General features: G+C 48.7%; 1 protein-coding gene across 2 annotated transcripts in view; it reads left to right on the top strand.

The window, feature by feature from the left end:
* Positions 1 to 24,014, top strand: part of LOC147097048 (tensin-2-like) — a 333,523-nt gene that overhangs the window by 146,915 nt on the left and 162,594 nt on the right. For both annotated transcript variants that reach the window (XM_085972811.1, XM_085972810.1), the window contains exons 2-3: positions 2,400 to 2,514; positions 13,512 to 13,549. In XM_085972811.1, the coding sequence (XP_085828937.1) occupies positions 2,400 to 2,514; positions 13,512 to 13,549 (153 nt within the window). The remainder of the gene's footprint in view (positions 1 to 2,399; positions 2,515 to 13,511; positions 13,550 to 24,014) is intronic.

Here is a 24,014-nt window from a genome sequence, read left to right as displayed (position 1 = left end):
TCAGTTCTAAATGGCCGACCCCTTATCCTGAGACTGTGACCCCTGGTTCTAGACTCCCCAGCCAGGGGAAACTGCCTCTCAGCAGCTACCCTATCAAGCCCTCTAAGGATTTCATACATTTCAATGAGATCATCTCTCACTCTTCTAAACTTCTAACACAGTTGGTTAACACACAGCTCGACCACTTCTGGGTCTGAATTCAAAGCTCGTGCATGGAATGAGTTTGGAACAGTCACACCCCAGGTCCCAGTGGGCATGGACCCACAGCACAAGACTGCCTCGAATATGGCACAGGATGGCTGGTGTGTGAAGTGGGACATTGCTAAGCTGTGGGGTGTTCTGCTGATGTTGGGGTGGGCAGAGTAGTAGATGCTTCACTCTCCATCTAACTAGGCGACACCTGAGCTTGGAGGGCTTGATGCTGACACTTGCGGGGGAGGGTGTCTTCACCCTGCTGTCATTTTGGCGGAAGAGCAGGGGAGACCCCGGAAAAACAGCGTAAGCTCCATTTCCTCGGAGTTTTCGCGGCTCTTCTGTCGAAGTTACGGCGGTCGAGCGGGAGAACCCCCCGTGGAGATTCACCCCTACCGCCAAAGTTCCCTCCTATTTTTTTTTAGTGCGCGGCCCCTTTAAGTGGCTGCGTGGCCCATTCAAATTTTTGCCCGTGCGCGGTTTCTCCCATATAAAAGCCGGTGAGCGGCCTATGCGGGACCTCCAGACCGCCGTGCGGCCGTGCAGCTCAGCGAGAACGTTACCCCCCCGCGTGACTAAAATAGGAAAATTCTCCATCTTCCAAGTCTAATGTCGCTCACGTTGATGAGCAGAAATTCTATTTAAAAAGAGTACGTAAAGATAACATGAGGCCCAACAAGCCACAACATTCCTGTTACAGTGCATAAATATCCTTTTGCACCAAATAACAAGCGGGACGTGTTACTTACTGTCAGTTTTTGGCCATATGAAAGTCTGCATTAATATCAGACTGTGAGTTTGGTCTGTAACACAACGCGGAGATCTCACGCTGTGGAAATTATTATAAAGCCTTCCCGAGCTGGCCAAGCAAGTTATGATGCACCAGGGCTCCCCACACCCTCCCTCAATGGATCAGCGATTGGCACCAGAACACCATGTTTTAAATTGAGAAAAGCTGTGCTATTGGAGACGTTCTTGTTTTATTCAGAACTAACTAGACCCCATTCGTTACATTAGTCAACCGACTACATGAATTAATCCATCTATTCTGTCTGCATTTGTCCCTGTTGCTCGTTACGCTTCTTTCGATTTGTTTGCCGCCTCACTTTTTTGCCTTCTCTCTTTCTGCCTCTTTCCCTGTATCTGCCGTTCTCTCTGGAGCTGAGTCTTTCTCCCTCTCTGTCTCTGTGTTTGTACCTCTCAACGCTCTCTCGGGTTCCTTCACTCTCTCTGTAGCTCTCTATTTCTCTCACACTCCCTGCATCCGGTCAGTCTCTCAGTCCCTGTGTTTCTTGTGCCCGCTTTGTATCTGTCCCTCTCTCTCTTCCTGTATCTTTTGACCTTGGGGTAAAAATCCGTCTTGGGCAGCGCGCAAAACAGGCGGTATTGAATCGAGCGCCCGTTAGATGCATTGGCTGCAATTGAACTGAATATCCGGCGCTGCGTGTAACCGGCGGCTGATCCGATACCGTTTAGCGCCATCGCCCGAGATTCATTTCTAGCCCCTTGATTTTAACACTGGTGCGTGGGAGGAGGCGGGGAGCGAGGTTCCCGTTAAGCGGCCTGGAGGTCCCGCGCAGGCCGCTTACCAATGGCGGAGATTTGAATGGGCCGTGCAGCCCGTTAAAGGGACCGCCCACCCGAAAAAAAAAATGACAGGGAACATTGGTGGGGAGGGGGGTGGGGGCGAAGGAGAGCCAGGGCGAGTGATAAGCTCACATGCTGATGCCCGGAGAGATGCTAGCTCCCAGGAGATATGCGGATTCCCGTGAAGTGGGTTCTGACGTTCTGATTATTGCAAGATCTGGAAACAAACGTAAAATTGTTTAAAGGAGCTTTGTCACCCCAGTAAAATTATTAGGAAAGTGTAAATACATGGCACAGTGAGGAGATTTGTGTCCCAGTGGGTCAGCAAGATGATTATTTGACTCTCTGGTGTTTGATATCCTGGTGACGCATTGCTCCTTCACACATGGTTCCTTCAAAATGACTGCAGGCTATCTTTAAATTAAACTAGAAACAGAATAAATAACCAAAACTCAGAAAGCCGTGCGCTCATTTCAGAGCAACAGTGAGCCAGGGACCAGAGATGCTGTGTGGACAAGTGTTGTTCACTGACCTTCGACCTCATGTCAATAAAGTTAATTGAGGTAATCGATTGAAGGTGAGGCTGGTTCTAATGCACTTGTCTCTTTTCTGTTTTACAGCCTGGTAAGGTTGATCCCCCGAGTACTCACAGCTTTAAGGAGAAAGCATTTAAGAAGAAAAAGCACTGTGCAGTATGCAAGCAGCTGATCACATCACAGGGGATCTTATGTCGTGGTAAGTAAGGCCCTGTAGATGGCGAATAGAATTCCTGAAGGAAACTTCGAACCGGTTTTCTGAGAGGAAAGAGCCAATCAATGTCCGACTCCGCCTCACTTTTCTCACTGGTGTCAGCCGTCTTTCGGATGAGACGTTTAACTGAGGCCCCGTCTGCTCTCTCAGGTGGACGTAAAAGATCTCGTGGCACTATTTCGAAGAAGAGGTGGGAGTTGTCCCCGGTGTCCTGGGCCAATATTTATCCCTCAATCAACATCACTAAAATATTATCTAATTGCTGTTTGTGGGAGCTTGCTGTGCACAAATTGGCTGCCGCGTTTCCCACATTACAACAGCGACTACACTTCAGAATTACTTCATTGGCTGTGAAGCGGTTTGGGACGTCCTGAGGTCATGAAAGATGCTCTAGAAATGCAAGTTCTTTCTTTGTGTTAAGAATATGAGGGCCTCTTCTGTAATTGTCTTTCTGCCCACCCTCTCCAGGCCAGGCAGCAACGATGATGGACAGGGTCCGTGGGTCACTTGCTTCCAGATTTTTCTCTGCTGGCTCAGAGATGCACAATTCTCCGTCTGATTTTCTAAAAAAAAATGTTGGGCCTCTGTTTGGGGCTTCCCAGCAACAGCCTGGCTGGGGTCACGAACCCACAGGGCAGGGGAAGCATGGGTGCGAGGCTAGGACCCATCACTCAGTCAACAACAATTTGCATTTATATAGCACCTTTAACGTAGTAATCACTTCACAGGAGCGATTATCAAACAAAATTTGACACCGAGCCACATAAGGAGATACAGGAAACTCTCGATTTACCGGCACCTAAATAACCAGAAATCTCTGTTAACCGGCAAAATTCAGGAGTAGGTTCAGGTAAGTTTTACTTCATATTAGTGGCAGTTCCTGGATCTGTGGCTGTGTAACCGGGGTTCCTGCACCTGTTGCTAAGCAACAGTGACGCTGGGTCTGTGGCCGGAGTTCCTGCACATGTTGCTAAGCAACAGGGAAGCCTGGATTTGTTGCTGTGTACGGAGCTCTCGTACCTTTAACTATACCTCGCTGTAATCCGGACTCGGTGCCGGATAATAAAGAGTTTCCTGTATTAGGACAGGTGACCACAAGCTTGGTCAAAGAGGTCGGTTTTAAGGAACGTCTTAAAGGAGGAGAGAGAGGCGGAGAGGTTTAGGGAGGGAATTCCAGAGCTTTGGGCCTTGGCAGCTGAATGCACGGCCACCAGTGGTGGAGCGATTAAAATCGGGGATGCGTAAGAGGCCAGAATTGGAGGAACGCAGAGATCTCGGAGGGTTGTAGGTCTGGAGGAGGTTACAGAGATAGGGAGGGGCGAGGGCCATGGAGGCATTTGAACACGAGGATGAGAATTTTTAAAAAGGCCAGTGCACTCTGCCACCATCAAAGACCCCCTTCAGATCCAAGGGCTGTTCTATTTGGCTGACTCTAAGATTCAGTAGGGAGAGTTTACACACATACATCAAATACAGACAGTCATTGTTTTACCATGGTTTGTTGAATTTAGAAAGTGAAATGGAGGGAGGTCATGGGCTCTTGGCATATGCTATTGCTCCATATGTCATTAAAACAATAAAATCATAGAATCATACACCAAAGAAGGAGGCCATTCAGCCCATCGTGCCTGTGCCGGCTCTTTGAAAGAGCTCTCCAATTAGTCCCACTCCCCCCTGCTCTTTCCCCATAGCCCTGCAAATTGTTCCTTTTCAGGTATTTATCCAATTCCCTTTTGAAAGTTACTATTGAACCTGCTCCCACCGCCCTTTCAGGCAGCGCATTCCAGATCGCCACAACTCGCCGTTGGTGGAGACAGTTTCTCCTTATTTCCTCGATCAAAATCCTTCATTATATTTATTGCATTCTGAGAATAGGGAGATTTAGAGATTCTTGCACCTTATCTTGAAAGGCTGGAGTTTCAGGATTTTCAGAAGACCCCCAGATATGGAGATGGGGGGGACACACCACAGCATAGCACCAGGTATCAGAGAGCAATAGGACAGCTCCTGGAATAACTCAAATATGCTAACAGTGAATGACGTCTGGTTTCCACAACCTGCCCAGCTTTCAGAATCTTGCAAATCTGTCCCTCCAACCATCTCAATGCAGTTTAACACAGTTTATTGTGATATTTATTACCCTCCTGCACTGAAATGGAAAATGCATTTTTAAAATTCGTTTATGGGATGTGGGTGTCACTGGCAAAGCCAGCATTTATTGCCCATCCCTAATTGCCCTTGAGAAGGTGGTGGTGAGCCGCTTTCTTGAACCGCTGCAGTCCGTGTGGTGAAGGTACTCCCACAGTGTGGTTAGGGAGGGAGTTCCAGGATTTTGACCCAGCGACGATGAAGGAACGGCCGATATCAGTCAGGATGGTGTGTGACTTGGAGGGGAACTTGGAGGTGGTGGTGTTCCCATGCGCCTGCTGCCCTTGTCCTTCTAGGTGGAAGAGGTCGCGGGTTTGGGAGGTGCTGCTGAAGAAGCCTTGGCGAGTTGCTGCAGTGCATCTTGTAGATGGTACACACTGCAACCAAGGTACGCTGATGGTGGAGAGAGTGAATGTTTAAGGTGGTGGATGGGTTGCCAATCAAGCGGGCTGCTTTGTCCAGGATGGTGTCGAGCTTCTAGAGTGTTGTTGGAGCTGCACTTATCCAGGCTAGTGGAGAGTATTCCATCACACTCCTTACTTGTGCCTTGTAGATGGTGGAAAGGCTTTGGGGAGTCAAGAGGTGAGACACTCGCCGCAGAATACCCAACCTATGGCCTGCTCTTGTTGCCACAGTATTTACGTGGCTGGTCCAGTTAAGTTTCTGGTCAATGGTGAGCCCCAGGATGTTGATGGTGGGGGATTCGGCGATGGTAATGTCGGTGAATGTCAAGTGGCGGTGGTGAGTCTCGCTTGTTGCAGATAATCATTGCCTGGCACTTCTGTGGCGCAAATGTTACCTGCCACTTATCAGCCCAAGCCTGAATGTCGTCCAGGTCTTGCTGCATGCGGGCATGGACTGCTTCATTATCTGAGGAGTTGCGAATGGAACTGAACATTGTGCAATCATCAGCGAACATCCCCAATTCTGACCTTATGATGGAGGGAAGGTCATTGATGAAGCAGCTGAAAATGGTTGGGCCTAGGACACTGCCCTGAGGAACTCCTACAGCGATGTCCTGGGGCTGAGATGATTGACCTCCAACAACCACAACCATCTTCCTTTGTGCTAGGTATGACTCCAGCCAGTGGAGAGTTTTCCCCCTGATTCCCATTGACTTCAATTTTACTAGGGCTCCTTGATTCCACACGCGGTCAAGTGCTGCCTTGATGTCAAGGGCAGTCACTCTCACCTCACCTCTGGAATTCCGCTCTTTTGTCCATGTTTGGACCAAGGCTGTAATGAGGTCTGGAGCAGAGTGGTCCTGGCGGAACCCAAACTGAGCATCGGTGAGAAGGTTGTTGGTGAGTAAGTGCCGCTTGATAGCACTGTCGACGACACCTTCCATCACTTTGCTGATAATTGAGAGTAGACTGATAGGGCGGTAATTGGCCGGATTGGATTTGTCCTGCTTTTCATGGACAGGACATACCTGGGCAGTTTTCCATATTGTCGGATAGATGCCAATGTTGTAGCTGTACTGGAACAGCTTGGCTAGAGGCGCGGCTAGTTCTGGAGCACAAGTCTTCAGCACGACAGCCGGGATGTTGTCGGGGCCCATAGCCTTTGCTGTATCCAGTGCGCTCAGCCATTTCTTGATATCACGTGGAGTGAATCAAATTGGCAGAAGACTGCCTTCTGTGATGGTGGGGACCACAGGAGGAGGCTGATATGGATCATCCACTTGGCACTTCTGGCTGAAGGTGGTTGCAAACGCTTCAGCCTTGTCTTTTGCACTCACGTGCTGGGCTGCACCATCATTGAGGATGGGGATATTCATGAAGCCTCCTCCTCCTGTTACTTGTTTAATTGTCCACCACCATTCATGACTGGATGTGGCAGGACTGCAGAGCTTTGATCTGATCCATTGATATCGGGATCGCGTAGCTCTGTCTGTAGCATGCTGCTTCTGCTGTTTAGCATGCATGTAGTCCTGTGTTGCAGCTTCCCCAGGTTGGCACCTCATTTTTAGGTACGCCTGATGCTGCTCCTGGCATGCTCTTCTGCACTCCTCATTGAACCAGGGTTGGTCCCCTGGCTTGGTGGTAATGGTAGAGTGAGGGATATGCCAGGCCATGAGGTTACAGATTGTGGTGGAATACAATTCTGCTGTTGCTGATGGTCCACAGCGCCTCATGGATGCCCAGTTTTTAGCTGCTAGATCTGTTTGGAATCTATCCCATTTAACACCGTGATAGTGCCACACAACGCGATTATATTTACTGAAGAGCTGTCAAGTGTGAGAGAACAGGCCGCAGAAAGTTATAGTGATGGTACCATGTAAGATGGAGCCTGTATCACTGAGGAGACACACCAGCAGGAGCCTGTATCACTGAGGGAGACACACCAGCAGGAGCCTGTATCACTGAGGAGACACACCAGCAGGAGCCTAAAGCGACGTTAAGGTTTTGAGTCTGAACCTTGTTCAGAATGTCACTTTGTTGACCAGATCTCTCAATATTCAGGCGCTGTACAGGTCCAGTATTATCTGCTTAAATTTCATATTTCCAGCAGGCACTTTTTTTTTCTATTTGTGAGCTGCTAAACAAGGTAAATGGGCACTGCAATCCTGTCGAGATGAAATAAATCATAGGGCTCACCACTTCTTGTTAAACGGGCTAGTTTTTAAAAAAAATTACGAAATGAATTGGAAATTCCCTGACTGTAACTTCTGCAGGGAAATATCTTCCATTACAGTAAATGCTCCTCACCCCACCCATTTAACTGTGTTAATCAGATGCATGGGTGAAGAAATGAGGTGTAGCCAGTGAGCTTGCTGAGTCTCGGTGGAAGCTGGGCGTGTACTTCCAGATCACCAATCAAGCCCAGTGTTTGTGTTTGCTGTCTCCAGCCATGATGGACCGGACCATGACTACCTGTCCAGCGCATGGCAGGTTTGCCACATGTTAAGTTGTTCGAAATAGTTGCTTAGCCGACAGGTTATTCTAAATCACAGCTGTAGGTTAGATTCTGCCCCCGGCTCATTGTTTAAATCCTCATTTAAAACGGAGATGAGGAGGAATTTCTTCTCTCAGAGGGTCGTGAATCTGTGCAATTCCCTGCCCCAGAGAGCTGTGGAGGCTGGGTCATTAAATATATTTAAGATGGAGATAGACAGATTTTTGAATGGTAAGGAAGTGAAGGGTTATGGGGAGCGGGCAGGGAAGTGGAGTTGAGGCCAAGATTAGATCAGCCATGATCTCATTGAATGGTGGAGCAGGCTCGAGGGGCCGAATGGCCGACTCCTGCTCCTATTTCTTATGTTCTCACACATGTCCATAAGCTGTGACTGGTTGGAAGGGCACTGGGGGTATTGAGCCTACGGTTTGCCCCTTTGCTCACATTTGCCATGTGGCTTTGAGTAATGATGGGTTGGGTATCCAAGTGTTCAGGTAGAAAAGGCCAGATGAATCTATTTGGACCAGAGAGTAGGATCTGGCATTGCACGTTTGCTTCGACTTTTGACTGAGCCATGACTGGCACACAAGATTGAACCGGCTGGGGCTCTTTTCTCTCAGAGAAGACAAAGAGGAGACCTGATTGAGGTCTTTAAAAGGATAACGAGCTTTGATAGGGTGGATGTAGAGAAACTGTTTCCATTTGTGGGTGAGCCCAGAACAAGGGGCATAAATATAAGATTGCTACTAACAGATCAGTTTTTTAAAGGAATTTCTTTATACAGAGAGTGGTTAGAACATGGACCTCGCTGCCACAGGGAGGGGTTGAATCAGACAGCATTGATGCACTTGAGGGGAGGCTCGATGCATACATGAGGGAGAAGGGAATAGACGGGAAGGGTGGGAAGAGGTAATGAGAGTGAGAGGAGGTTCGTGTGGATTATAAACACCGGCATAGACCAGTTGGGCCGAATGGCCTGTTTCTGTGCTGTAGACTCGATGTAACTCTATGTAACTTGGTGTCTCACACCAGCACCCTTCAATAGAATCATAGAATGGTTACAGCACGGAAGGAGGCCATTCGGCCCGCCGAGCCCGTGCCGGCTCTCAGCTAGTCCCACTCCCCCGCCCTTTCCATGTAGCCCTGCAATTTCTTTTCCTTCAGATACTTATCCAGCTCCCTTTTGAAAGATAAGATTGAGTCTGCCTCCACCACCCTTTCAGATCCTAACCACTCGCTGTGTAAAAAAGTTTTTCTTACATCGCCTTTGGTTCTTTTGCCAATCACCTTAAATCTGTGATCTGTGTCCTCTGGTTCTCGACCCTTCAGCCAATGGGTATAGTTTCTCTCTCTCTCGACCCTGTCCAGACCCCTCTTGTTGTCTTATTACACTTCTACAACAGTCTCAGCTCCTTCCTTTACCTTCAATCCTTGGAACCTTTCAAGAGCAGGAGGCGCGTTCCACTCCAACTAACCCAAGGGGGAAGCTGATCCAGAACTGCAGAGTCCCGAAGCTGGTCATGCTCTGCACCTCACCAACAGGCAGGGTAATCTGTGAACGAGATAGAGTGAGAGAGGGAGGACTCTGGAGATACACTGACCAGAGGTTGAAGGGAAAGGAGAGAAAGAGCCACTGGAGGCTGCCGGCTTCACTGGGACCCAACAACAACAACAACTTGTATTTATACAGCGCCTTTAACATAGTAAAACGTCCCAAGGCCCTTCACAGGAGCGATTATCAAACAAAATTGGACACCGAGCCACATGAGATATTAGGAAGGTGACCAAAAGCTTGGTCAAAAAGGTAGGTTTTAAGGAGCATCTTAAAGGAGGAGAGCGAGGTAGAGAGGCGGAGAAATTTAGGGAGGGAATTCTAAGCTTAGGGCCTCGGCAGCTGAAGGCACGGCCACCAATGGTGGTGTGATTAAAAACGGGGATGCACGAAAGGCCAGAATTGGTGGAGCGCAGAGATCGCGGAGGGTTGTAGGGCTGGAGGGGGTTACAGAGATAGGGAGGGGCGAGGCCATGGAGGGATTTGAGAAGGACGGGAATTTTAAAATCAAGGAGCCAATGTGGGTCAGCGAGCACAGGGGTGATGGGTGAACGGGACTTGGTGCGAGTTAGGACACGGGCAGCCGAGTTTTGGATCACCTCAAGTTTACGTAGGGTGGAATGTGGGAGGCCAGCCAGGAGTGCGTTGGAATAGTCAAGTCTAGAGGCAACAAAGGCATGGATGAGGGTTTCAGCAGCAGATGAGCTGAGGCAGGGGCGGAGACGGGCGATGTTCTTGGGGTGGAGGCAGGCGGTCTTTGTGATGGAGCGGATATGTGGTCGTAAACACAACTTAGGGTCAAATACGACACCAAGGTTACGAGCGGTCTGGTTCAGCCTCAGACAGTTGCCAGACAGAGGGATGGAGTCAGTGCCAAGGGAACAGAGGTAGTGGAGGGGACTGAAGATGATGGCTTCGGTCTTCCCAATAAACCCAGCACTCAATCCAGCACACAGGCCAGAGGCTGAGGGAAGATCTGGCACACAAAGAGTGGAGCAGAATTCTAATTAATAACACACTGTAAATAAACAATAGGATTGGCACACAAAGAAAGGAAATGAAATATAATGGCCTTTAATAGAGTATGGATTCACTAGCCACATTTATAAAAAGTGTCAGCTGAGGTGGAATGTCAGAAATAATCAACTCCTCCCGCAGACGATTTATGATACGCCACAAAACTAATGACTAATCCACACCACATTTCCACACTGTAAATAGTGCATAAATTATACTTTACCTTGGTTTTAAAGGCCAATTTTGCTTGGCTTGAATGTGGCCAGTTACTCTTGTTCTCCAGTGTGGAAACAGTCACCCTCTTGTATTCCTCCTAAATCGCTACACAATGTTTCCAGGGTCCCTGGCTGTGCCTCTTCAGGACCAGGATCAGTTTTACTCTCTGGGGTAAATTTAGAGAGGCTCCACGCCAACGGAGGCCCGAAAATTGGGCGCCTGACTGTAAGCTCGTTAAAATATGCAAATTCTATATGAAATGGGTGCACCCCTAATTTTGACGGCTTTGAGTGAGGCTCCGCTCACAGCCCAAGCCTCACCTGTAAAAATTGGGCACAGTGAACTGCTCAGGACCTGAAATAGGCCTCTTAAAGGGAGAAGAGAAGTTTTCTTTTAATTGTTTCATTTTTGACTTTTTAATGTACCTTTTTGATGCGTTTTGCTCCAAGCGTTAGTTAGTTTTGCTGGCTAGGCCTCCATTTTTGCATTTTTTTTTCCATTGCAAAGTTGGGGTTTATTCGTCTATTTGACCTCCACCCCTCTCTGTGGTCCGAAGGGCTTCACAGCAATCCTAGCTGAGAGGGCCAGGCAAGGCCTCTCCCATTGCTGGCCTTGAGTTGGCCAACACAAGGAGTGTGCCTCGCCTGACCTTTCCCTCCCTTTCTGTGTCGATGCACCGAGCCATCGCTTGACACGCCTGCATGGCCGCACGGCCAAGATTGGGATCTCGCAGAGTCGTGAACTTGAATCCACATCCTACCATTCCGTAGCACAACACGTTCGAGATATAGCATCGGATGCCACCGCGCTGGCCCGATCTCAGTCCATTAAAAAATAGAGATAGACTTGCATTTCTGTAGCACCTTTCACGACCACCGGACGTCCCAAAGCGCTTTACAGCCAATTAAATACTTTTTGAAGTGTAGCCACTGTTGTAATGTAGGAAACGCAGCAGCCAAATTGTGCACAGCAAGCTCCCACACACAGCAATGTGATAATGACCAGATAATCCATTTTTGTTAAGTCGATTGAGGGATAAATATTGGCCAGGACACCGGGGAGAACTCCCCTGCTCTTCTTCGAAATAGTGCCGTGGGATATTTTATATCCACCCGAGAGAGCAGACGGGGCCTCGGTTTAACATCTCATCCGAAAGACGGCACCTCCGACAGTGTAGCACTCCCTCAGCACTGCACTGGAGTGTCAGCCTAGATTTTTGTGCTTAAGTCTCTGGAGTGGGACTTGAACCCACAACGTTCTCTCTTTCTCACTTAATGCCCGTGCATTCTTCAGGACCTCAGTGGTTTCAGGCAGAGAAGCAGCCTGTGTTTAGGGTCCGAGGCCTTTTCTTTGTAGTACTGAAATAACGGGAAGGCTTGTTTGTTGTTTTAATTTTCAGTGAACCATTTAGAAAAAGAAACTACTTTTTATCCCCATTGGCTTCAATTTTTTGAAGTCATTTTTCTTATTCGTTCATGGGATGTGGGCATCGCTGGCAAGGCCAGCATTTATTGCCCATCCCTAATTGCCCTCGAGAAGGTGGTGGTGAGCCGCCTTCTTGAACCGCTGCAGTCCGTGTGGTGAAGGTACTCCCACAGTGCTGTTAGGGAGGGAGTTCCAGGATTTTGACCCAGCGACGATGAAGGAACGGCGATATACTTCCAAGTCAGGGTGGTGTGTGACTTGGAGGTGGTGGTGTTCCCATGCACCTGCTGCCCTTGTCCTTCTAGGTAGAAGAGGTCGCGGGTTTGGGAGGTGCTGCCGAAGAAGCCTTGGCGAGTTTCTGCAGTGCATCTTGTAGATGGTACACACTGCAGCCACGGTACGCCGGTGGTGGAGGGAGTGAATGTTTAAGGTGGTGGATGGGGTGCCAATCAAGCGGGCTGCTTTGTCCTGGATGGTGTTTGAGAGTAAGGGTTCGCAAATCCAAGTTGTGACATATCCGATAAAATCTACAACTGGGGAATGTGTGTGTCTTGATCTAGGGTTGGGCTCGACTATGCTATTCCCCCTAGCCCCCCACCCGCCTCCGCCCCTTCAGTCTGCCCACACTCACAAGAATGGTGATTTAGTTCCAACACAAAGCAGAGCAAGAGAGATTGGGCCATCGCCATTAATTTGTATTTTGTCGCCTCATGCAACTGACTTCGGATCTTGCAGCGGAAAATCCTGCCACGTTCCCAAGTAGGCCCAGCAGCAGTGTGTCGGCGTGGCAATGTGTGTCCGTTTATCAAAAGAACGCTTCAGGCTTTCTAATTGATACACTTGAATCAAACACCCCTTAGTGTGTCTCATGAGTCACGCTATTTGGACAAGGTGGCCTGTTCGTGGGTATTCTGACTAACATTCCAGTCTATTAATGAGCCACAAGTGACGAGCCGTCTGGACAAGATCGTCTGTGTGTGAACCTCTTGCGTGACTGGAATTACTTCTGAATGAGAGTCCAGCAGTGAGACTCCTGAATGACGCTCCCTCCGGGCAATCCTGTTCCTCATGACACTACACCACTGAAGTCTCTGTCTCTCCTTCATCCACTTGCCGCCTTCCCTGTTGCCATCTCCCATTCTCAGCTGTACGTTTGAATGCTCTGGCATGACCTGATTCAATTGCTGCATGCCACTGCGTCATCTAATATAATCCACATATTTAAAAACACATGTTCTTTATGGAACATCCCCAATAGTTTCCCCAATCATTTCATACTGTGAAGCACAGGATATAAACTGCACGGCATCACTTTAGCCGAGGAACGCTGTGGGTGGTGCAAGATGCCTGTGTCTAGTACCATTAAAATGAACTTCTCTTGTAGCATTCTGATAAAAGTACCAACAGCACAAGACATTGAGATGATGCATCTAAGTGCAGGCACATCTGGAAGTCCATGGAGTCTCATCAATCTCTCCTGAGATCACATGCAATCTGCTAAAAGTGGCTGGAAAGCAGCTCGGCTGCATTCTTCTGCTGTGTTGGTAATGTAGTGCAGGACTTTAGTTTGCAGCCAAGTTGATCGGAATTGCTAACATAACCTCAGGATGTCAGAAAAGGTTTGGAAAGTGCCCAACAATCGAGGCGTCTACAATCTTATCAAGCGATACAGCTGGATTTTCTTGAATATTGACCTTCTGTTTGCTTTTCTTTCCCTCTCCTCCAGTCTGCAAGTTGGCAAGTCACAAGAAATGTGAGCCCAAGGTAAGATGCTTATTGCTTTAAGCTTATTCGATGTGCTTACCTGGTTAACGACTTGAGCGGGGCGAGTCTGCCAAAGCTTGGTTTTATTCAGTAAACTCCTATCTCCCTCTCCCATCACCCCTTAACAAAAAAAACGGCCACAGCTACTTGTGATTGACCACTACGCTCAGACATTCTAACCCCTGTTTTCTCCTTAATGATCTTTTAGTCCAGTAACTACTAGGCTTATTATGTAGCTGTGTACTTGCAATTCACCTGGTCTTATTTTCTATTCGAGAGGGCTCACCTTCATCAAAGAGCCCTTTAATGTGTAGTGGTTGACGGTTAGAATGAATCTTGAGTGGTTTCTTCAGAAGTTGAAAGATGCACTGTTCTATTATAACACAAATAAAGATTAGGTTTTGGGGTAGCTGCCTCTAACCTGTATTGACTTTCTGGACCATCCAAGTCAGCAGCTCCTGTGATTCTGTAGAGCAGTAACGGTGTTTCCTGTGGTTGTGGTCCCTTTGCTAAGTTATCGGGGACAACATATGGAGCCAGACACTCGATGGTATGTGCTGACAGGATGCACAAGACTTTTCTCAAGCATATTTATATGTGACGGTCCGACTGGCAAATACGGTGGTATTTGGATTGTCCGCTGTGGCCTGGACTTTCTCTTTTAATGGCCATTTAAGGCAAGTTGGAACGCAGCACTGGACTGAACTGCAAACGCTCACTGCTTCTGTGGGTCAAAGGTGAGAACTGAGCTCTGGTTGCATGATTGACTACTCAAAATAAAGCTGCTCCCTCTGAGCCAAGGTTTTGTGTCTGTTGGAACAAAGGGTCATGGGATGGATGGCAAGGTCACCAAACCGAGCAGTGTTGACTGTGAACTGTGTGAACTCAGCTGTACTAAGCTGACAGGCCTGGCTACAATTAATAACCGACAGAGGAAGGAAGGAGCACGATTAGCAATGGTAGCACCAGATTTAAAACCAGCGAACTCTCTTTCACACTGCGTCTCAGACTGGCCAACATCAAAGATGGGCCAATGTTCTCAATGTAATTGTTTATAATGCAAATTATTTTCTTTTATTTTTGACCGTATGTTTACAGAAATTTGAAACAGAGTCCTGCCTAGCTGAAGGTTTTCTGTCGTGGTTTTGCTGAATATGTTCCCTGTTTTATGTAAAGGAGCACGTGATTGGAGACACTGAAGTCCCTAATTGGGCGTTATGGCAACAGTGCTTCACAGTGCATTGGTTAAGAAGATCTTAAGTGATCCTGTTGGTTGGCATTGCTCCCTTTGCATTGGCTTCAGGCAGATGGCTGTTGTGGGTTTGTTCCCCCTTGTGGTGTCAGTCGGTTCCCCGGAGGTGGTTTGGGTGTTGGGAGTGAGGGGCCTGTGACAAATGTGCCTCCAGGAAAGGGGTCCTAAACTGGCTAAAGTCGGCAGGACTCCGTGTCCCCACTGGACCAACTGACACCCGCACCCCTCCCCCCCCCACCCCTGCCGCAGACCAAACGCATTTCTCCCAGCACTCAGTGCGTCCTGCCCCCGACACGTGCATATCCATGGCAACGAACCTCACACCCCAATGTACCCTCGTGCAAAAACACCGCGTGGTCAGAGTGTCCGGCTCCAGAAAGTGCACGGCCTGTACGGAAACGCTTCAACGCTTAAATTTAACAAGCCCTTCAGTTTGGGGCGTGATTTGATAGAATTCACACCACAGTAAAGATTGGGGCCGAATTTCCTGGCGGGCTACACGGGTAACTCAGACGGAGGAGGAAAATCGGGCAGGAGTCGTCCCGCCGGCTCCTTGCCACCTGATTATCTTCTGGAGGTGACGTCGCGCATCTAATAGGTCTCCCCTCAAATACGGTAGGGCGTATTATTATTAGGAGCAGCTGATTGCACGAGATAAAGGGGGAATTTAAAAAACGTAAACTTAAGAAAAAGGATTCACTATTTGTCACGGTCAGCCAATACTGCTCTGTGTAGGCACCGCACCAACGTCCCCCCTCCCCGCCACATCGCGAGTAATGGTCCTGTCACGCTACCAAATGATGACGACCTGAACCTGAGGAAATCGGCCAGGGTCGGAGCGCAGGGATGGGAGGGTGGCCATTAGTCCCTCCCCTCCCCACTCCACTCCACTGCTGTGAAGAGGAACATCTACCCCACACATCTACTGTAACAGGGACTTTACTGAACAGCCAACACGGTGGCATCGAGCAGCACTTTCAACGCAGGCTACTCCAGGGGCTGAGCCTGCCTCAAGCCTCCAGAATGAGAAAAGTCAGAGATGAGTAATGGCCATTCGGCCCACTGAAGCTCGTCGCTCTGCTACATTAACTTTCCCATCAAGACATTTAATTGTAGTTTAATGTTTTGCCTCTATTGCTTTCCTTAGTAGATTATTTGAAACATTTATTGCTCTTTGAATAAATGCCCCTTTCTTGAGGTCTACAAAAACCTGGTACAATGCTCTTTATAGCTTGAAATCTGGCAGGAAATATTCAGGCTTCACTCACTTGTGGGTTCCACAAGGTCCTAGCACCTGCTGGATTTGGGCTCATTAATTCTAATGAATAAAAATGCACATCCTAAAGCGTCAGCTGTGGCTCAGTGGGTAACACACTTGCCTCGGGGTCAGAAGGTTGTGGGTTCAAGTCCCACTCCAGGACTTGAGCACAAAAATCCAGGCTGACGCTCCAGTGCGGTACTGAGGGAGTGCTGCACTGTCGGAGGTGCCGTCTTTCAGATGAGATGTTAAACCGAGGCCCTGTCTACTCTCTCAGGTGGACGTAAAAGTTCCCACGGCACTATTCCGAAGAAGAGCAGGAGAGTTTATCCCCGGTGTCCTGGGCCAATGTTTATCCCTCAATCAACATAACAAAAGCAGATTATCTGGTCATTATCACATTGCTGTTTGTGGGAGCTTGCTGTGCGCAAATTGGCTGCTGTGTTTCCCACATTACAACAGTGACTACACTTTAAAAGTACTTCATTTGGGAAGCGCTTTGGTTGTGAAAGGTGCTATATAAATGCAAGTCTGTCTTTCTTTCTAAAATCACACGGTGGTATACGAGGGTACTAACACTGAATGTATTCACTGCTATTCCTCCCTTCATTATTTTAGCAGAGATAGGAGTTCCAGATGAACATATGAAGCTCGTCTCCTACAGTGTAATTCCAGGGCCAGTGTATTTTATCAGGTATCCTTTACTGGGGGGTTCAGGATAGTTGAGTTTGATCGAGGAGATTGTATTGGGGCGCTGTTTAATGTTGTACTGGATTTAAGCATCGGCAGCCAAGGAAGGCTATATGTTGCAATAGCAAAATACTGCGGATGCTGGAAATCTGAAATAACAACAGAAAGTGCTGGAAACACTCAGCAGGTCGGGCAGCATCGGAGAGAGAGAAACAGAGTCAATGTTTCGGGTCGATGACCCTTCGCCAGAACTGGAAAAGATTAGGGAGGAGAGATATTTAAGCAGGGAGGAGGGGAGGAAAGAACAAAGGGAAGGTCTGTGATGGGATGGAAGGCAGGAGAGATTGAGGGATGATAGTGTGAGGCAAAAGGTAATGGGACAAGTTAAGAAACAAAAGATGGCTCGAGATGATGTGTGGATGATGACGGCAGCAACATTAACAACTACCATGTGAGGAAACACGAGAAAGAAAGAACTACAGGGGCCAATATGTTATACTGCCCAGTGTTTAAGTCTAAAAAAAATATTTAAGCGCCTTGGGACATTTTACTACGTTAAAGGCGCTATATAAATACAAGTTGTTGTTAAACTGTGATTAAATAACAACAAATAATCCACATACTGATTTACCAAATTGAGAAAGCATGTGTGATTAATACTCGACCTTTTAGCCCTGACCTTTTATTTATCGAGTTAGCCTATTTTCCATTTGGGAGAACAGTGCATGTACATCCTTTATTATTTATTTTGAACGTTTTTGCAGTGTTGGAGATGAAGGAGGACAGGTCTATTCAGTGTCAGAGGTATCTGTGTACTGTATATTAGCCTTGTTCCTTATTGTCTGCCCTGAGCTGGATCAGAGGGCAGCACGTGCATCTTTCTTCCATCTCTGCTCTTGACTGCTAATTGCTGGTCAAACCAAGACCTCTGCAACGATGTCAGACCCTCCTGTGCCTTCTTTTTCTAATTGAGTTCTTCTGCCTCCTAAATTGGCACCGTTTCTCTGTTAGTTGCCACTCATTGGGCAGGCCGTTCGACACTGGCACGTGCCCAAACCGCAACAAGCTCTCTTTACCTGCGCCACTGTAGCCACAGGCCTGCCTAGCGTTCTATCACACTTTGTGGTTTGGGAGCAATATTGCGAGTTCAGCCCGAGGGATATACCAGAGCCATCTGTTAAATCCATTAAACTCCTCTCTCATCAACCTCATTCTCCTTGTGGTGCATGACCATAAACCATAAACCTACATTGGCTCCCAGTCCAGCAACACCTCGATTTCAAAATTCTCATCCTTGTTTTCAAATCCCTCCATGGCCTTGCCCCTCCCTATCTCTGTAACCTCCTCCAGCCCCACAACCCCCCGAGATATCTGCGCTCCTCTAATTCTGCCCTCTTGAGCATCCCTGATTATAATCGCTCCACCATTGGCGGCCGTGCCTTCTGTTGCCGAGGCCCTAAGCTCTGGAATTCCCTCCCTAAACCTCTCTGCCTCGCTTTCCTCCTTTAAGACGCTCCTTAAAACCTACCTCTTTGACCAAGCTTTGGTCACCTGCCCATATTTCTCCTTATGTGGCTCGGTGTCAAATTTATTGTCTTTTAATACTCCTGTGCAGCGCCTTGGGGCGTTTTACTACGTTAAAGGCGCCATATAAATACAAGTTGTTGTTGTAGTATGGCACTGAATGAAATTAAGACATGCAGTTAAGTGCCAAGGGAATTACCTTTCTGATTTGTGCTTTATCTTTGACACTTCGATAGATGGCAGAACCCTCCAGAGTTTGCTTACGGTCAAGTGACCATGAAATAAGGTGCAATAACAACAGAAAATGCTGGAAATACTCAGCAGGCCAGGCAGCATCCGTGGAGAGAGAAACAGAGTTAACGTTTCAGGTCTGGGACCCTTCATCAGACCTGAAACATTAAACTCTGTTTCTCGCTCCACAGATGCTGCCTGGCCTGCTGAGTATTTCCAGCATTTTCTGTTGTTATTTCAGATTTCCAGCATCCGCAGTATTTTGTTAATGAAATAAGGTGCGTTCTCTACAAGTCAAAAGAGCACCGCTGTATAGTTTGAGTGAACCAAGTAGACGCCACCTTCAGTGAACTTTAATAGCTGACTCAAATGATCACAAATGAGTATCTCCTGTGCAGCGCCTTGGGGCGTTTTACTACGTTAAAGGCGCTATATATAAATACAAGTTGTTGGAAAACGTCCTAAGGTGCTTCACGGGACCGTTTGGCAAACAGAATTCGACACGAGCCACGTGGAGATATCAGGACAGGTGACCAAAAGCAAAGGGAGGGCCTTAAAGGATGAGAGAGAGGCGGAGAGGTTTAGGGAGGGAATTCCAGAGCTCGAGGCCTAGGCGGCTGAATGGCCACTGCCATCTCCAATATCACTAGGCGGTGACTCTGTAAACCCTTTGGGGGAAAAATTGAGTCGCGCCCCCGCGGCCGAAATTGAGTGGTAGCGTCCCAAGAGGGAAGTGGGGTGCTCCTGGAAGCCCCCCGCCTCCCTCTTGGGGCGCTGCCAGGGAATATCGCGGCACTGCGGCATGTCGTGCCGCGGTACTGCAGGCCTTCCTCCCCTTCTTAAAGGGGAGGGGCCTTGCGCAGTGCGACCCGGGGCCCAGCTGGGTCACCGGGAATCGGAGTGCCAGCAAAAGAGCCCGGCACTCGAGAAGTGCCGGGCTCATGGAGCGCCGCCGGCACTCCGTGGAGGGGCGGGTCAGGAGACCGGGGACGGCAACGGGGACAAGTGCTCACAGGTGGCCAGCACCAAAAATGGCCACCCGCCACCGCGCCTTTAATTAGCGCCGCCCCAGCCGCAGGTAGGCCCCCCTGACCCCGTCGGACATAGCGTCCGGCGGTAAGTCAGGGGGCGATACCGAAGATTGTGGCCAGCGCGCGAGTGGGGCACTGCACACGGCAATGATGTCATCGCCGGCGGCTCAGCGCCGCGGGGCGCTGCACTCGACGATGACGTCATCGCCAGCGGCACAGCGCAGCGCTAACTGTTACCACTGAATTTCGCGGGAGGCGCTGGCGGCGACGCGCCTGGGCGCTAGTTGCTTTGTGCCTCCTTAGCGACCTCTTCGGGCGCTAACGGGAGGCGTAAAGCAACCGAATTTTTACGCCTGATAATGTGTGGTACGGCTTGTAGACAGGTGAGGATGAGGCATCAGCCCTGCCAGTTAAATACAGGCCAGAGGTACAATTGTTTTTGACCTGCTTCCAGGCAAATTCCACAATCCCAAATCAAATGGCAGTTGTTCTGTGTAAAATAAGAGGTATAAAAATAAACTAATAAGAGGTTTCTTTGTTCATGTGTTAATAAACACCAGCTCGGTAATGTCATTCTTGGACATTAGAACCAATGACTGGGTAGGGATTGTGAGCAGGTTTATATGAAATCCTTTTGATTGGTATTATCATAAAATATTACAGTAGATGCACTGGGGCCTGTCTCTCAGATCGACCAATGCTGACCTGAATGCTTCCTCTCTCGAACAAAGATTAGACTCTTAACCCTTCGATGACCGGCAGCTCTGGGGAAATTCAGTCTTCCTGGCCAGCCATTTATTTCGAAGAAAGTTTTCAACTCCCACACAGCGGAATCAACCCCCAATATTAAAGTAATAATGTTACTTTAACGTCAAGTATATGTTTTATTTACAGTCATATGACCTCCTAACCATTTAAAAAAAAAACTTTTTTTTTTTTTTTTAAAAAGAACAAAATATTTTTAATCCCTGCCATCTTAGTTCCTCGATTTTCTCTGTCTCTCATCTTTTTATCAGTCTTTTTCTCATTTACTATATCCTATTCTACCCACTTTTCTTCCAGAACAAATGACTGAATACTTGGGTTCCCCTGTCTCTCAGCTCCAGCATCCCTTTTGGGGCTGGGAGCCACAAACTAGGCTGCTTTTTAGGTAGTTGGTGCCTGGATACCTAAAGGTTGTCATAGGAACAGGAGGAGGCCATTCAGCCCCTCGAGCCTGTTTCGCCATTCAATAAGATCATGGCTGATCTGTGACCTAACTCCATACACCAGCCTTTGCCCCATATCTCTTAATACCTCTGGTCAACAAAAATCTATCAATCTCAGATTTAAAATTAACAATTGACCCAGCAACAACTGCTGTTTGCAGAAGAGAGTTCCAAACTTCTACCACCCTTTGTGTGTAGAAGTGTTTCCTAACTTCACTCCTGAAAGGTCTGGCTCTAATTTTAGGTTATGTACCCTAGTCCTAGAACCCCCAACCAGCGGAAATAGTTTCTCTCTCTCTCTACCCTATCAGACGTGGTCACATCATCTTACAACACACCGACCTTTCATAAGGCTATAAAGTCTAATTTATGTTAACTAAACACTGGGTGAGTCAATTAAGAGGCTGCAGACATTGTGACCCCGATTTTAACCTTGCCCTGCTTGGCGTTAAAGTGGCGGTCGGGAGGAACCCACAATGGAGGAGAGAGAGAGGGAGAGGGAGGAGGAGGAGAGAGAGAGAGAGAGAGAGAGGGAGGGAGGAGGAGAGAGAGAGGGAGGAGGAGGAGAGAGAGAGGGAGGAGGAGGAGAGAGAGAGGGAGGAGGAGGAGAGAGAGAGGGAGGAGGAGGAGAGAGAGAGAGGGAGGAGGAGGAGAGAGAGAGGGAAGAGAGGGGGGAGGAGGAGAGAGAAGGGGAGGAGGGAAGATGGGAGGGGGAGAGGGGAGGAGAGGAGGGGGGTAGGAGAAGGGGGAGGAGAGAGAAGGGGAGGAGAGTGGGGGAGGAGAGGGCGAGGAGAGAGAGAAGGGTGAGGAGGAGAGGGGGAGGAATGAGAGAGGGAAGAGGACGGGAGGGGGAGGAGAGAGAGAAGGGGAGGAGAGAGAGAGGGGTGAGGAGGAGAGGGGGAGGAGTGAGAGGGGAGGGGGAGGGGAGGGGGGAGGAGAGGGGGGAGGAGAGAGGAGGCAAGAGAGGGGGTGAGGAGGAGAGGGGGGAGTAGGAGAGGAGACGAGAGGGGAGGGGGTGGAGAGAGAGAGAGGGGGAGGAGAGAGGGTAGGAGGTAGGGAGTAGAGAGGGGGAGGACAGCGAGGGAGGGGAGGAAGAGGGGGAAGGGGAGGGGAGGAGAGAGAAGGTAGGAAAGAGGGAGAGGAGAGAAGGAGGAAGGAAGAGAAGGGAGGGGGAGGAGAGAGAAGGTAGGAAAGAGGAGGAGGAGGGAGGGAGGGGGTGGTGGAGGAGCGGGAAGTGGAGGAGGAGGGAGGGGGGAGGAGGTGGGAGAGGGGAGGAATGGGAGGGACGGATCACCACCTGCTTCGACTCCACTCCCTGAGTTCAAATCGAGTCTTGTGTCTGCGGTATTTTCTTCTGCTGGAGTTTGCCTGTACATTAGAGTTACAGAGAATTTACAACACAGAAACAGGCTGTTCAACCCAACCTGTCCATGCTGGTGTTTATCTTGCACATGAGCTGTGGTTCCAATCCCACTTAGATCCCAGATCCATTTATTCCCCACTTCTTTCAGCCAACATTCCAAATGAGTGCCTCTGTTTCTTTCTCATTTGAAATGTACACTCGACAGCATGTGACATCCGAGGTGGGACAGCTCAGGTATGCTGGACGGCAACAACAACTTGTATTTATATAGCACCTTTAATGTAGTAAAACATCCCCAAGCGCTTCACGGGAGCATTATAAAACAAAATTTGACACCGATCCACATAAGGAGATATTAGGGCAGATGACCAAAAAAAGAGGTAGGTTTTAAGGAGCATCTTAAAGGAGGAGAGAGAGGTAGCGAGACGGAGAGGTTTAGGGAGGGAATTCCAGAGCTCAGGGCCTAGGCAACAGAAGGCACGGCCACCAAAGATTGAGCGATTATAATCAGGGATGCTCAAGATGGCAGAATTAGAGGAGCGCAGATAGCTCGGGGGGCTGTGGGGCTGGAGGAGGTTACAGAGATCGGGAGGGGGCGAGGCCATGGAGGGATTTGAAAACAAGGATGAGAATTTTGAAATCGAGGCGTTGCTTGACTGGGAACCAATGTAGGTCAGCGAGCACAGGGGTGATGGGCGAACGGGACTTGGTGCGAGTTAGGACACGGGCAGCAGAGATTTGGATGACCTCAAGTTTATGGAGGGTGGAACATGGGAGGCCGGCCAGGAGTGCGTTGGAATAGTCAAGTCTAGACAGGTATGATGGGCAGGCATACCTAAAGTTTTTATATATATTTGCAATATTTCAAGCATTTTTAATCACCTGTCACCCATTTTGTAATCTGCTCTGTCTTTCAGAGGGTTATACAGTGTCACTGAGAACCTCGCAGTAAATTTGGCAGCTGCAGCCTGTGAAAGTTTGTGTTTTACAGATTGTAAAGGACAGTGTGTACTCTTGAGTTTAAATTTAATCTCCAATCAACGACAGAACGGAAACTTGAATCACTTACTGTTCCAGAATCCCATTAGACAAGCCCATTTCCAAGCTGATGGCCAAAATTGACTGTTAGTTAGCTGAAAGCTTTAATTGCTATTGTGTCCCTGTTTAAGGAGCGCGGAGCATTTGCTTAAAACGCTGGTCAATAAACAAAGAGATAGGGGTGGAACTAACTGGCTATAAAAATAGCATTGAGCAACAAGTGAGATTAAGTATCTGCAGATTTGACATAGCTGAATGCCTTGGAGAATTAATTAAAAAAAATCAGACAAGTCTGTTCTGCAGAAGATCACTACCCTGAACAGCTGTTTGTACTTTTGAACATGTAAACATGTGGTCAGCCTGGAATTTCTTCATGATCTACAATAGCCTGATCTTTTTATCCCTTTTACTTTCCTAATGCAACGCTTTGTCGCTCGTTTCCCTGACGTCACTCACGGCAACCTGAGCTCTTGGGCAGTTGACGGTAACTTTGCTGCAGGGTGGGGCAGGCTGACCCCCCCCCCGCCCCTCAGGACGCTCCACCCAGTGGCCTAGTTAGGAACTGATGGAACGTGGACTCCCAATCCAAGACCTGCTGCAGCTGCAGTTCAGGATCGCTTTCCTTCCCAACCTTTCTCCTGAAGGTTGGGGTAGGGTTCCTCGGTCACCAGTAGCTCATCCAAGGGCCGTTCTGTGTCCGCTGTGGCTCAGTGGGTAGCACACTCACCTCTGAGTCAGAAGGCTGTGGGTTCAAGTCCCACTCCACAGACTTGAGCACATAAATCTAGGCTGACGCTCCAGTGCGGTACTGAGGGAGTGCTGCACTGTCGGAGGTGCCGTCTTTCGGATGCGACGTTAAACTGAGGCCCC

This window comes from Somniosus microcephalus, chromosome 33 (genome assembly GCF_052327205.1).
Source record: "Somniosus microcephalus isolate GS21.2 chromosome 33, FLI_Smic_1.0, whole genome shotgun sequence".
Taxonomy (NCBI): Eukaryota; Metazoa; Chordata; class Chondrichthyes; order Squaliformes; family Somniosidae; genus Somniosus; species Somniosus microcephalus.
Note: the sequence above shows the minus strand (reverse complement) of the source record. Positions and strands in the feature narration are given on the sequence as shown.